General features: G+C 39.4%; 1 protein-coding gene and 1 pseudogene across 4 annotated transcripts in view; one reads left to right on the top strand and one right to left on the bottom strand.

Annotated features, from left to right (window-relative positions):
- Epac (Exchange protein directly activated by cAMP) overlaps positions 1–16,316 on the bottom strand; it is a 541,224-nt gene that overhangs the window by 56,462 nt on the left and 468,446 nt on the right. For all 4 annotated transcript variants that reach the window (XM_065217278.1, XM_065217279.1, XM_065217281.1 and 1 more), the window contains one exon: positions 3,802–4,123. In XM_065217278.1, the coding sequence (XP_065073350.1) occupies positions 3,802–4,123 (322 nt within the window). The remainder of the gene's footprint in view (positions 1–3,801; positions 4,124–16,316) is intronic.
- Positions 15,469–16,148, top strand: LOC135697539 (uncharacterized; annotated as a pseudogene).

Here is a 16,316-nt window from a genome sequence, read left to right as displayed (position 1 = left end):
ATTGTTTAAAATATTTATGTGGGGAGTAGGGCCAATAAATTGTAGTGAAACAACGGCCAATTCAAAGTGGGGGCGATCGTTTTCAAAATGTGTGGATTTTGTGTAAGGGTTGTATTAGGAGTTAGGAGATAGGAGTGAAGGCTGCCTACGATCGGGGGCGGATGGAGAGAAACGCAACACCACGGTCGATGAGAAGAGGTAAGACAGAGTCCGACGGTCAGTGGATTTAGTCAGTAAGTCGTGGGCCTTCGTAGAAGCGGCAAGGAAAGTTTGTTGCGTTTGGTGTGAAATTTTAGTCATCCTCGCCATCGTTTCAAGCCATGTGGTGCGAGAACGCTTTGTTTTCTGGACCGCTAGGAGACCTGACCATCACCCGTTCCCCGGCCAAGTCATCCGGTCATCACGGGATCCTGAGTATCGGACGGCTTGTTATTCAGTCCGACGACTTTCGACGCCGTACTGCCGCTCCATGTTTAATCGATACCCGGCTTCACGGTCAACCCTCCATCAGTCACCCCTGGCTTATTCTATCGTCAGCCAAATCAACCTGGCACCGGTCAAGTTACCCGGCAAAGCCCAGATCACCCCGGCCATTCAAGTCCTCACGTTGCCCACTCAGCAGCCGATCAGCACCCGATATACCTCCCGGGTTACCTTCGTCGCCGTTTAGAGCCAGGATTACCGGCAAACTCACACGGGCGTCTACCATCGCCGTATCCCGGCCAGGGTCGGCCGGACCACCTGCTATCATCACCGCTTCCCGGCCAGTTTCGACCGAGCCCCCAGTCGATCACCTTTCTATACCATCACCGGCTACCATCTTCGTTTCCCGAACTACCTGCTATCATCACCGCTTCCCGGCCAGAGTCAGCCGAATCACCAGCCGATCACCGTTCGATACTGCCTGCCCTCACTGTCGTCGCCGGCCAATAAATTACAAGGTAAAAAAAAAAACATAATTTCAGGTCTCCTCACATCCGAAAACTCTCCCACGCCAATACGCCCTGAGACCCGCAACCTACAAGGGACTTGAGTGCACACCCCGGGAGCTGCCGTTGGTTAAGACCAGCAGCTTGGGGCTTTGGGGAGTTCCCTTCAGGGACTCAGTGGTTCCGGGGCTGAAACTAGTCTTATAACATCTTCCTAAAGGAACTCTTCTGTTTCCTAATGGTTGTTGTTGTCCTACCATGCAGCTCCGGTTACAACACCTGCGTACGATTTTGACGTAGAACTACGTCTTTGTCGACTTTACTGGGGTACAAATCAAAAAATATGTTTGATGAAATCGTGTTAGGTTTTGAACGCTTGTTACTTTGTCATTTATAGAAGAAATTCAAATCCAAATACGCCAGTAGATAGGATATTACTTAACAAACCTGCTAAAAGAAATACGTTTCCAATTTTAAGTCAAAAACTTTTGAAAAATGCGCAAATGATAATTTTATCACTGTTTTCATGAACTAAACGTTTTCCCCAAACCCAGTCATCATAAACGAATGCCACTTGGTTGCTTGAACCTGAAAAGATATAAAACAGCGCTGCTTTCCTGACTCTGCTCATAACCGCTTCGGACGGCGTGGCACTAGGTCCTGCAGCAAGCAGGACCAAGTCAGCGGCTGAAGGTGGGTCACGGCGTGACCATGACCACCACAATGAGGAATGAGACTTGGAAAATTATGTATGTAAAACCTCCTCCCCCCTTTTACTACAACCATACATGGACTTTGACGAACACTTTTTTCCGGGAAATAAATTTTATTTAAACCACAATTAGGGGCTGTTCATTAACTACGTAGACAGGTTTTTTTTTGGATTCTTGATCCCCCCTCCCCCTACGTAGACATTTGTCTATACATTTTTCTTTAAATTTGTATAGGCTGTGGAAAATTGCCAACCCACCCTGAAACTCTGTCTACGTAGTTTATGCACAGCCCCTTATAAGTAAAAACATTTTTTTACACGCAGAGCCTAAATTAAAAAAAAAATTGCTTAAGAGGAGACATACATTGTGGTACCTCTATATATGCAATTAGATTAACATCCAAAGTCCATCCTTTTTTCCATATTCTGCACAAAAGAAACGTTCTGCTCCACCCCATTCATAATAATAAGTATAATAATCAAAAATGCATGACAAACATCAATTTTGCGTGGTTCTACGTCATACTGCGGTCGTGTCTAGGAAACAAACCCTTTATTTTCTTACCGCTCTGTTCTTCATCCTGTCGATGCGTTTTGGTTGCTTCCGAGCCTTCGACTTGGAGTAGGAAAACTCCGTCTTAAAAAGGAAGCATTTATCCTTATTATCGTCATTAAATATATTCCCCTTGAAATTAAGGAAATAAAGAGAGGTGGGAATTTCCTTTTACACATCCATGTATACGCCACGTACACCTGTGTATCTGTCGATGCACAGCTCAGTTGGAAATTTCTCCCAGATGACATGCTTCACATTCCCTAAATGCTAGCTCGTGACGGTTTTCCCAACATGTGCCATGCGTACCTCTGCTGTCTTTCCATTCGCATAATGGAAAAAATAAATCGTCCCAGTTGAGAGTCAAGGCATGGAGCACCGATTCTTTGGATTTAAACTTAATGAAAAGCCCTTATTCACCCACAATCCAATAAGCAGCTTCCATGTGACTTTTTGAAGCTGAACGGTCTTTCAGCGAAGCTTCAAACATTTCAATGAAGCTTCTTAAAATTCAAAGAACTTGCGATAAGGATTTGTAACTCTGTGTTATTTTCACGTGGCTTGGATTTACTCATTTTGCATAAGGGTTTTAGTTCTAGCCGAATAACACACGGAACACTCGAATACAAAATTGTCGGCGAGACGTTTCACTTTGGATTGCTTTGCATCTCCAAATAGCAACGTTAGATTGTCTTGGATCGGGTTGCCAAATGAACACACCCACTGTTCACCAAAATGGTATGTTGACACTTTCCAGCCTTGATCTATAGCATGGGAACATGCAACTTTTTAGATAACTTCGAAAAATTTAAAACAAACTTTTTGCCACAATCAAGCACTCTGAAATCCCACATTTTGCATATCATAATTGCTAATTGAAAGCCACGAACTACTCAAAAAAGGGATCTCCTCAAATGCACTTCGGTAAATTTCAATCCAAATGACTATAATTTTTGCCAGCCATATCATCGCGGGAAATGCTTCATATCGTGGATTTATAAAATTACACCCTGGGGGTGTATTAAGCCGATACCAAGAAACAACAGCATCATTGTCCCTAATCTATGACATCCGGTGCTTTCGAATCTTAACGAGAGCAAAAAGAAAGAAAAAAGTCCACCCACGCGCGTTCGATCTATTTGTGTCACATCCGCTCAACAAGTGGGTACTCTTCTCCGTAGGCGGAGGAGAGACTATCTAAAACGGATTATGTTTTCATCGATAAGGATCAAATTGCTGCGATAAAACACATCCAGCGCCGCATCTACAGCTGGATGGCACCCATAGTGAATGAACGAACACCTTCCATGAAGTCCATGCCGCTTTACCATCATTCTTGTCGTTCGCCTTCGTCCTCATCGTCGTAGCATGTCACATCAAAAGGCAATCATCTCAGTCTGTAGGACAGTGGCATGGGAGCGTCGACGAATGAGCGCTGCTTGAATTGATGGGTGAAGATTTTAATCACGTATCCTTCGTTCACACACACGTGCGAATTCGTTTACCGAGAGACAGGCACGAGTTGAGTTGGTGGTGTCAAGAAATAGCACCTATGCTTCGATCTGACAGTGGGGGGCTAAATGAAATGTTTTCGACTACGGACTTACCTCAATGAACTCCACGGCCAGCGGATCGTCGAAGACGGCGTGCCGCACCGCCAGGACCCACCGCTGGATGAACTGCACCACCCGCCGCTTGCAGGTCATAAAGTACTCCTGGTCCTCCTCGCTGGCCGTCCGCATGTCCACCTCGGTGTCGGCGTGGTAGGTGCTCGCCAGTTCGTCGATTAGAATCGGCGTTGGCATAAACACGATGTGGGTCAGTAGAAAGTCGTCCAAAAAAGGATCGTTTGGTCCCGCCTGACCGCCCAGTCTTGTCTCCAGCAGGTGTTCCAGCATCTTTTGCGGCGTGCCGGACATCACAGTGTATCTGGATGGTGGATGGTGAAGAGAGACGAAAACAAAAAAAAAGATACCGGTTAGGAAATTAGAAAGGTCGCATGTAATAGGATCCGACAAACGCAGCGAAGATGAAAAAAGATGGATTTGTTGGGAGACACGTGCTGTTGTGGGGCGGGGAAATCCCTTGTAAACAGGTAGAAATACATAAGAAAAGAAAACGGTTCTCGGAAAAATTGGCTACATTGTCATCTGAAAAGCGGATGGGATGATGGATGTTTCAGAGTGAAAGTACGACTGTGGAGGGGGAAAACGTAAATAAATTTTCCTAATTAAAATTTCCTGGTAAACATACAATAAGGGTGGAAAGCATTGTGACGATAGATGGTAGATAAATGTGATGCTGATGCTGCTGCAGGAGGGTGGTGAAATGTCAGAGTGCGGTTAATCATGAGAGATGTTTTGACGTACTCAAAGCATGCTACATTGTATCTGCACACCGTTGCCTGTGGAACGAGACTGCCTTCTTGGCTGTAACTGGTTTGTGTATTAATTTGAAAATGAACGTACAGAGATATTTACAGGGAGCTTGAGAGGTGATACGTGGAAACATGTTATGTTTTTGTAAAGAGAATTCCAGTATTTATTTCTTTGAGGCAAAACAAACAACTAGAATGTTGATGCAGCTGACTAAATTGAATTAGTTTATGCAAATCAGTAAAAGAATCTTAGATTTCCCGTTTGGATGTAGTCAGACATTGCTAGACTTCATGTCAAAAGATACACATTTTTATATAACTTCTAAAATACCATAATTTCAGATATTTTGCATGAAAATTATTATATACTGAAGTCAATAGGTGTACATTCAGCAAATCAAAAATTTATATCATTCAATGTTAGTTGAATTTCCTATCATCCTCCGCAGCGAGGTTACCGTAGATAATGATATAAGCTGGCCATGCAAACGATGCAATGGTTTTTATCTTTTTTATTTCGTGTTCTGTCTACGCTTTCGACTATACCACCAAGCTTTTGACGTCTTACGGGAAGGTACAGGGGGTAAATCGAAAATCCAAAATTGCGACCGTCTCAAAAAGATGTTAGTTTTTTAACACTTATAACTTTCCCAGACAACCAGAATGCACGTATATTCAAAGTTGTTTTCGTGATATACAAACATATATACAAACAAACAAGTCGTATATAATGCAAAGAAATGGCTTATACGTACAAAAGTGGAGGCCATATACGTGCATATTTTCATTTAATTTTAAACGAGATGATTTAACATCATATGTGATTTGATCTGTAATAACAAATCCATTTTGAAAAGTCTTACGATGTAATCCGATTAAATTTGTGATACAGTACGACGGAAAAATGAGTCATCGCATATAAGTCGGAAATTTGCATTCTATACGATTTAACTTAAACATAATGCGAGGTATACCATTCTAATATGCGATTTTGACTTAAACTGTGGCAATTTACGATACTGTATGTACATTGTTATACGACTTCTGGTTGTCTGGGTTGTCATGCATAGATGAAATTAAAATTCATATACACCAATCGATAGGAAATAATTCTACAAATCTGAAATAAATACTTTCCAAATTTTCCATAAAACACTCTTGAAAGATGTTCAAATAATAAGTAATAATTTTATCGCTGTTTTCATGAAATACACGTTCTCCCCAAACCCAGTCGTCAGAATCGAGAACCACTTGGCAGCACATAGTTCTGCTTGAAACTGCGAAGCTACAAAACAGCGCTGCTTCGTGCCTCCACACATTTTCGCTTCGGACGGCGTGGTCAGCAGTAAGAAGTCAACAGTAAAAGGTGGAATTTTTCTCTCTCTCTCTCTCTCTCCCGTCGAGCAGAAAAGTTTCCCCGCAGCCAGCGTTGCCAGGTCATTTTAAGAAAAATCTGGACCAGTTAAAATATAAAATCTGGAAAAATCTGGAATGCTTAAAAAAATCCAGTTTTTAACATAATGCTATTGAAATCAAAGTGATATGCCAATCTCCCGTAAAAATCGGTCAGTATGATCATCTAGAATTTATTTAAAGTACTAGAATGGTTACGAATCACTTTTAATTATTATTGGTTATGAATCACTTTAATCATTTAAACTGTAACTTTTTTTAAAGTAATGAAAAGCAAAAAATCCAGCAAAATTGGTAGGATGGATGTTTTAAAACTTATAATCGATGTAGTCCTTACTATTCGATGCAGTACCAGAAATTAAAGATTTTATTAGTTCTAAAAAATTCTAATATTACCCTGAGGTTGATCAGATTAACAATTTAATTCTTGACATCATACAACACACAACACCCAGTAGACCAGTAGGCAATTTTATTTTGAAGCAAAATTCACCTGGCTGGGAATCAAAGTCTAACATCGTGGTACTCACACACAGTTTACCTAAACTACGGGTAACTCCACTATTCGTATGACCATTACGAATAATTTTATGCGAAAGAATAATTTTATTATATTAGTAAAATGAAAGTCTGATAACTCAGGATCTTGAAATGATTTTAATTTCCGGAATTTATATTTTTCTGGGTCCCAGATCATGAATTTTTTTGTTAGTCTGATTTTACTTAGAACTCGCCCTTTTTTTTTGTTCCATTTGAATCTTCCTAGAATTTCATCATACTTCTTTTCTTTACTCCCCTAAAATAATCTTGTTAATATCCAAACTTTTCCAGTAACATTCCAAGAGTTCTAAGCATTACCTTTTGGAATCTCTAATAAATCACTCTCCAATTCCACAATTTCCTCAAAATGGTAATAATTCCCAAGAATTGGCACAGTTTTGTGTCCATTTTTCTCTATAAAATTCTTAGAATATTCTTATAATTTCCTTGGTAAACTCTTCAGAATGACCGTCACGCTATTCTCAGACTAATCCGACAATTCCCTTTGAACTGCTTTCTAGTTAAGTTTAGAATTGTTTTGAAGTCCTCTTCAGTATTTCCTAGTTACTCAAGTACTTTGCCAAAATGGTTTTGAAAGTCTCGCAGAAATTTCGCATAATTCCGTTTAAATGTCTTAATGTTTTATTAAAATGAATCTCCATAGAAACATAGCACAGAATTCCATTAAAATTATTCTCACGATTCGTATCAGCATACTCCTTAAGTTTCATCATAAGAATTTTCTATGATTTCTCTTCCGGATTGTATTTCCTTTATCCACAAAATCTTCATCTAACTGTCATCAGAGTTGACAAGACAATTGACACCGTCTTCAACCAGAGGTCCACAGACTGAATAGTTAACACTAAGGAGCCTGAATTTATAAAGAGACGACATCTTTTCCATTTGACAGGTCTTCTGCTCGATTGGAATAACTTTTCCTATGACTTTGAAAGACAATCGATTGTTCAAATTTTTACATGTCGCCTCTTTATAATTTTAGGCTCTGTAGTTAACCCTAGACAACGGACAACACACCACACCCAGTAGAGCAGTAGAGAAATTTTCAGGTTGTCAAAATTTGCACCGGCTGGAGCGGGAATCGAACCCTCACTTCGTGGCACTCACAAAACGCCTGAACGACGGGTAAAGTCGCATGACCACGAAGCCCTCAAAGATTGGTGGAACTCTACTCAGAATTAGCTTGAAATTCTCATTCGATTTCACAAGGAATTCACCTTACACTTCACTGTGAACTATTTTCAGATCCTAACCTTAAAATTCCAATAATGTCCAACATTGATAGACCTTATTAATAGTAGCAAATTTGGCTTTTAATTTTTACCATCTAAATCAATTGCAGTGATATTTTTAAAGCAACATGTTTAAAAAATCTGGGAAAATCTGGAACATATTTAAAAAATCTGGAAATATACGTGGTCTGACTGTGTATCTGGCAAGGTGACTAAAAATCTCGAAAATCCAGATAAATCTGGAATAATGGCAACGCTGCCCACAGCAGACGGTGTGAAGAGTAGATTAGACCTGTGCGCCACCGCCACCGCCGCCGACACTTTTTCATACGCTGCCACTGCCGATGATTGTAAGTCGACGCGCCGCTATAATAATTTTTGACACGCCACCGTTCTAATTTTTAATACACAGACGATGTAAAGGCAAGCTTCTACATTTTATAAGAAGTTTTTTCTCGCAAACTGCACTACATTGGAAAATAAAACAAGCATATTAAGCTTTAAGACGCATTAGAATTCAAAAACAAAATCTTTCATCGATGCAAAAAGTTTCTATGGCCATAATGGCAATTATCAAACACGTTCCCAGAAACCCCTGCATTCATGGTCTCTGGACCATATTTATGGTGGATCTTAGAATTTCGTGACAATTGGTAATATTGCTCCTTAACAAAAAATATTAGATCTGTATTTTTATATTTCGTCCGTGTTAGGGTAGTCCGAAAAATCTAATTTTTTCCTAATTTTTGATTTTTAAAAACCATAACTTTCAAACAACTGGACCGATTTTTTTGATCAAAAGTTCAAGTGAAAGATTTTAATATGGACTATAATCACTGTTGTACATTAAAAACATTGATGATGATCGATTTTCATGGTTTTTATGGTCTAGGGACCACCAAAGCCACTATTGCATGTTATATTTTTTCTTGAAAAATTGGGCTTTTTTAAACAACATATCCAAAATTCAGCGATAAATGTTTATGCGTTTCTGAGCTACAATTTTTCAAGAATATTAAGTTTTGAATAATCGAGGCTCAAGGCAATTTATAGCGTTAGCGTTGTTATGATATACTTCGTAGATTGGATACTAGCGACACTCACGTCTCTTCTGAAATTCTCAGTTAGACTACTTTCAGGAATAATGCTGAGGAGTAAACATTGGTTCCAATCTAAACAAGAGTAACAGAAGCATGACTGTCGCTATTCCCGGCCACGCCCATCTTTACCATAACTAGGGATAGGGAAGGAAATGTTGATGTAGTACTTACTTAACGAGAGGCCACCGACTTAGCGACACCCTCATAAGTGCTACGGAGTTGGAGGGTTGGGTAGGGTATTCGGTTAGGATTCACCTCAAGTTGGCGATGCAACCAAAAGTATGTATTGTTTATTTGGTGTTTATTTAATCTCTCGATAGCCGGCTATCAAAAGAACATATTAATTTTGTTTAGTGATAATGAATTTTAAGAGTCATGACGGAGAGCTTGGGATTAAACCCATGATTTTCTGCTCAGTAAGCAAAAACGATCCCTCCAGGGTTATTGAGCATCTCAGAACCATAACGCTTCACGACAACACAGGACTACGTTTTCGCTTGATATGCAAATAGTTTCCGAGGTTAATGTTCAATATCAAATATACAAATGTTGGTGGCAATTTATTGTGCTGTGGAAGAGCTTGGGGTTAAATCCATGATTTTCTGCTCAGTAAGCAAAATCGATCCCTCCAGGGTCATCGAGCATCTCATAATCCACAGCGCTTCGCGTCAAAATATGAATATATGGATGAACTATCTGTTATTGAATAACTATTATTTACGATAATTACATGAAAGAAATAAAATATAAACTTCAAACAAAACGTGACTACTAAAATCTCAAAAAGATATTCTCACAAATAAATTTCACGCAACCAGGAATTTTAAAACCAATAGACGCTATAATGATACTCTGCACATGTTAGACACAAGAAGAGGCCAAAAAGCAAGCGTCCGACACACAAAACCCGCCAAATCCACTTGCAGTCACAATCAACGATTCTACGAATCGCGAGCGCTCACGAATCATAAAACCGCCGACTGCGGCACTCTGAAATCGAAATTGACAGGCTCTATGCGTCAAACACCCGCCCTCTAATCTCCTCAAAGGTAATTACAAGTAAAATAAAGGTAATTACAAGTAAAATAAATATTGATAAAAAAAAATTATTTAACGCAAAAACGAGCAAGTAATATTAAATCTCTTGTATCGTATGCTAATGCTAATTGACTGTAACAAAAATAATATGCTTAAATAAAATAAAATATTAATAAAATGATATGCAAAATTTACTAGAAGATCATTACTTTATTGGTGAGAAGTTTCTAATAAGCCCTCCCAGTTCCTCTGTATACAGAACAAATCTGATACTATAATCAGAATTGCTCAGTCTGCATGAAGCAGCCGATTTCATCAAGGAAGTTCTATTAACAACCAAGCATTAATCGTTTGAGGCATACTGAAGCATTAAGAAGGTGATATGTGTCACTATAGGAAATCATCATCGTTGCAAATATAAAGAAATTAAACATAACCCTTTGCTTCAGTACTGTCAACCTCCATGTCCATGGGGAGGGGGTATGCAATTTCAGCCTCAGTGTACTAAAAAAACCCTTCAGACCCACCATGATCACAGAAAAGGGAACTTTAAAGTACAAAAACACCACTGAAGACATCAAACGTCTAAAACCAGAAACAAAAGCACTTGGATGACTCTCTTGCCGTTCCTACTCGATCTCAACGTGTGAAAATTGTGTGCTCGTCAAATTATAGCATGAACGTGGCTCTTCGAAAAGATGTCCAAGACAAAATTGTAGAAACTGATAGATGGTATCGAAACAAGTAAACAAATAAACTGGAACGAACTCACCAAATGAACGATGGTTTGCACGTGAAGCCAATACTTGAAAGACTGTTGCATCTCTTAATTCTAGCTAAACATTTCATAACATTCCTTCGGATCTTCAAAGAAGCTCTTGCACCTGCTTTCAACCAGAATCATCGGGCCAGACTGCTAATAGCCTGATAACAGTTCTGATGAAAACCAAAACACTTTTGAATGCATTTCCTACCGATCACTTTCACTTTCTTGCACTAAAATTAGAAAACGCCAAGAAAAAATAAAACCGTAAATTTGACACTCGTAAATTTTTCGCTTCCGTACAGAAGCAGAGCACACTTCGATCTTGAAGCATCTAATCGAGGCTCAAGGCAATTTATGGGCAAAAACTAAAATCTTAATATTTTTGAAAAATTTTTGCTCAGAAACGAACAAATCATGCATCGCTTAATTTTTGATTTGTTGTGTAATAAAGTCCAAATTTTCCAGAAAAAAATATAACATTCAATAGTGCCTTTGGTCCCTAGACCATGAAAACCATGAAAATCGATCATCATCAATGTTTTTTAGTGTACAACAGCGATTATAGTCCATATTAAAACTAAAACTTTTGATCAAAAAAATCGGTCCAGTGGTTTAAAAGTTATAGTTTTTATAAAACAAAAAATAGGAAAAAATTTGTTTTTTCGGACCATCCTAACACGGAGGAAATATAAAAATACAGATCTAATATTTTTCGATAAGAAACAATATTACCAATACCAATTGTCACGAAATTCTAAGATCCACCATAACTTTTTTCTATGGAATTGCTACAGGATCCTTGAACATGCATCCAAACAACCTTAGAAATAATTTCCGAACAGATACGATGGTGTCGTTGTCTAACATGTCACAAATGCTAACACAATATTTTTGTTTCATTTATGATACCTTACTTGAATTAAATTTGAAAATGCGATATTTTTATGACCACAAAAATGATAGCCGATGCACGCCACCGTCGCCGCCGCCGACCAAAGTCAATGGCGTCACGCCACAACGCCACCGTTGTCGAGGCTGAAACAGCTTCCACACCGCCGCCGCCGATGAACTGACCGACGCACAGGTCTAGAGTAGATTACCTTGACAACCCGCGTTGGGATGGAAGGAGACACCTCTGCAACGAGCCTTTTTTGCATTAAGCTCAATCCGCACCTACCCGATATCATCCCATCCGACGGCGATTTTCTCGCTCTCTCTCACTTGTGGAGAGTCGATCGGATGATATCGGTCAGGCGTGAGATGATCTTTAATTTAAGAACGATGTCGTACCGAAGCTCATTTTCGCATCGGACAACAGTGAACAGATCGCACGAGGAACTAGCAGCAGTAGTATCTCCAACGGTAGGAGGTGCAGCTTTCTGACTCGGACCGAACAATCGGTCCTTTTCAGGACCAGAAATGTTTACAAAAAGCAAGGGGGAATCAACTCTGCACACTGTGCCGAAACACAGTATGACACACTGTTCGGCACGTTAAGACACACGCTGATACGTAAGTCACGAACAATATTATATAAAACGGCAACACTGTTAAGCGCTGAAGTTTTTCTAATCGATTTACCCGTTGCTAAGGTTTGTTTACTGCAAATGAAAATATCCGTCAATACTGGTGCAACAGTGATTAGTCCTAGAATTTTGAGAAATGCCAAATCTTGTAGCCGTTTTTAAAACGGAAGAGGCATGGGATGAGGTAAGTATTGTCAAAAGTTCTGCTCGATTGAAAAACTATCAAATATAATATACAAACTCAACTTTTCGGCATACTTTTAGAAACAGTTGGAGCTGGAGTATGGCTCAAGGGAAGAAGCTATGCCAACTATGCTGCTTCCCTGTATTAACACTGTTAAACGACACATTTCGCGACACACCAGTGAGACTCAAGAAGGTGTTTTAATGATAACCTATGAAAAAATATTCAGTAGCTCTAAGCAAAGATGGCACTACCGTTTTACTCAAGTCTAGTCTAGTCTAGTCTAGTCTAGTCTACACATACACAGCCAGTACTTGAAAGAATCCTGGAAAATGATACATCTATAATTTTTCTTGTATGGCACTACCGTTTTACTCAATCCGACAAATTCAATTCGCGGACTTGTACCACCATTGGATGACGACGGGATGCCGAAACAGAACCATTTCTTGGCAAGTTCTGTGAAGAAAATGATCAGCGATCTTGAAAACTACCCTGTTGGAGAATATTTGTATGCTATATTAGCCACACCGATGGTCATCGGGACAACACCGTTTTGTGTACTGTACAAGTGCAGTGATCACAAATTGACTAATGAACATGTGATCCCAAGATGGCAGCACGTGGAAGCTGAACTGGAAAAAAGCTGATATAAAAATAGTTGCTCATTGTTCAGACGACGTCCGCGTCTGCTAACTGCAATAAAAGTTCAAACCCAGGGGGCGGCTCTATCTAAGATGTAGGAAAAAATTTGCTTTGCTTGCACGCCTAGTAGATAGAAAGAAAATTGTTGGAGATTTTGAAAATATGCTGCAAAAAGGTGGAGAGCGATGCGAGTAGATGGATTTAGATGCAAGAGATGAAAAAAGATATTTCGTAGATTGATTAGCTAGTGTGAGATTTTCCTACCATTTTAAATAGAGATTTAGATGTGTCACACACCCAGGTTCAAACCAGTATTCCTAATGCTTGCATTTCATATATAGAGTCACCGGAAAAAAAGATTTATTTTTGTCAAGCAACACTCTAGTCTTCTTGCAAACATTATTTGTAGAAGATAAGTCTTAAACACAGCGTCTAATGTAATTGCTTTTGTTCGCAAATATATTTCAATACTAATAAAATCATCATTATCAGCATTATCAACATGATCGACAAGAACCGAACCTCCTTTTGAAATCTGGTAGCAAATGAAAGAAGAAAAATAGTACTGTCCTCCTCCCCTTGCACGTTTTTCCGATATCTAATCGATTACATTGTGTAAGATACACCCCACAGCGAAATAAAATGAGGCTCGTATTTATTTTTATCTATACCATTTAACACATGCATACCACACATCTTGTTATGTTTCTAACATGTACATTCTTTTTAGCATATTAATAGTAAAATGGGTGCCTTCCCTGCCTTGGTCGCTTGGTTCTGTAGGCCGTACTGATAACCCAAAAATCTTGGTAGAAGCCTTATGATATTTTATCTAATTCTACCTTTTCCGAGATGAACTCAAAGATCAGAAGCGATGTTTGTGATGATGTGGTGGTGCTTGAACTAGTAATCCTTGCTGTAATAAAAATATATTTACTTCTGGGATCGTTTTTGTCAGTTCCTTCATGACACACTCGTTTTGCATCATTCAACCAAGCGGATGAATGAACTCACTACATGCGTGATATTGCATGATCGTTTTATTTTCAACAGGACACTTGTATACCATTAATAATGAATTAATGTTCCGTCATTTTCCGTCTTTCAATGAACCATTCATGAGTCTTGAAGTTGTAAACAAACAATCTCAAAAGTCAAAATTGCAGGGTTGCCAAGCTCATGGTATCCTGAGACTGACATCTAGATTGCGGCACTTGGGCTCATTCAGCACAACGCTTGGTACAGCTTTTGGCACAGATAAAGAACTCGGCACAGATTGACAAGTGCAGAGTTGAATAACCCCTGACAAAAAGAGTTAAATTCTTGTGATAAATTGGTGGTCTTGCCCGCTTTTAAGTGAGACTACAACATAATTTCCTGCTTGGGTTCCGTTTAAATATTACGTTTATTATAAAACACTCTCCCCCTTCTTCCCCCTTATTACTCAGGAGTGCTTATGTGATTACAAATACTTCTTGGAAGTAAAATAAGGGTCCATTCATAAATGACGAAGCATTGTTTGACCAATTATTGAGCTCCCTTCTCCCTCGTACCGTGTTTTGCTATACCTAATACATGGCCGGTCACACCATTTGAAACCTCCTCAAATGCTGCGTCATTTATGCATGTTTCCCTACGCGAATATTGAGAAATTGTGTAACAGTGAAAATCAGTCTGAACATCTATTGCTGGTTGCATTGAAACATGGATTTTCAGCACACTTCTTAAATCACACTTTTTATAGGTGAGATTAGTTGCCAGAATGTCACGAAAAAAAAGTTTTTTCCTTGGTTTTTTTTTCTCCTTATTAATACTTTGCTCATGTTTGACACTCGGTTTGACACTTGTATTACCGTTAAACAAATAGATTATAATTTATTTAAATATTTTGTTCATTAGATACATAACCAGAGCCAGTTAGAGATTTCAAATAAAATTTATTTAAATGATTTAAAAATTTCTTATTTGTTTTCCCAGAAACCGGCAACACTGCCAAGTCAAATGACGGCTCAAGCGCGAGAGCTCACTCGATGATAAATAAATAAACAAACGCGAGAACGAAAGTTTCCGGTTTGCAATTTTTACCGTTCCCATTACGTTTCTTATTTAAATTCTTCTTATAAGTAATAAGTACGAGGTTGGCGGCTGCCGTATAATTTGGAGCTTGGGTTGGAGCAATAAATGACAGGTAAATTAATATCAACTACAGTGTTTTGAACCAAGGTTTGAGTTTAGGTTTTGTTTTGCTTTTAGGAATAGTGCCATGGACGACGATGAAGTAGAAGGTTCTGGGTCAGATGTTGATTTGAGGAATTCACGAGCTGATGTTGATTTGAGGAATTCACGAGATATGGATTCCGATCACTTTACTATCGAAGACCTCTACGATGAAAACGATCCTTTATACGATCCTTGTGGACCTTTGGGAACAGATGACTCAAGTATGAATGGAAATGATCCCGTGAACGAACGCCGGAGAATGCAGTAAGAATGGGAATCTCTCACTGCGGGCAACGTTTCACAAGCGCAAATTTGTAGGGGAAACTTCCGGAGGTCAGTTTGCGTCAGAGATATTGTACGGTGATAACGTACAAGAAGTTTTGCAGGGATTGTGGAGAGTCATAAAACCTGTGATTCGCCAAGAAGTTATTTTTGAAGAAGACAATGGACTTCAAGTTCATACGTGGGCAAATAACGAACCAACTTTTGAAGACTTGGGAACATTTGTGTACCTGCAGAACCAAGCGAACTGTTGATCAGTTGGCGCTCCAAGGAAATTCGTGTACATGTGCACATCTACTCAACGGCAGTCTCATTCATGTAAGCAGTTATGGGAATTAGTCGATAGGCAGCTGATTCGGTACCAGAACAGTGATCGAGCGGGAGCTCCTAACAGTCAATCGCTAACAGTGTTGGCCAATCAGCTGCGAGACATACATGGTACACACTTCAATGGACACGCAAGTTCCTGGAAAATCTGGGCGAACTACATACATTCTGCTCCTGCACATGAACGTGAACGTCGGATGAATGAATTGCCCCCGCATTCAATTATCAAGTTCTTTCGGTCGGTCCCCATCTCAGAAGCCGTTCAATTAGAAAGTACGCGTAATGGACTTTCGGTTGCTACAATTATAAATGAGGCATTTTCGATGAACCTATCAACATTGGAAGATGAGGTTGATGAACTTCTTACTTTGGGACAACGTATTAAGCACCGGATTGGGGCAATGCGAGCCAGATGTTCCACCAATACTAGCATTGTTACAGCAATGCAAGT

The sequence above is a fragment of the Ochlerotatus camptorhynchus genome, unplaced genomic scaffold (genome assembly GCF_037179485.1).
Source record: "Ochlerotatus camptorhynchus isolate MF236.1 unplaced genomic scaffold, CSIRO-AGI_Acam_v1.1 ptg000071l, whole genome shotgun sequence".
Taxonomy (NCBI): Eukaryota; Metazoa; Arthropoda; class Insecta; order Diptera; family Culicidae; genus Ochlerotatus; species Ochlerotatus camptorhynchus.
This window is presented reverse-complemented; position numbering and strand designations above follow the sequence as displayed.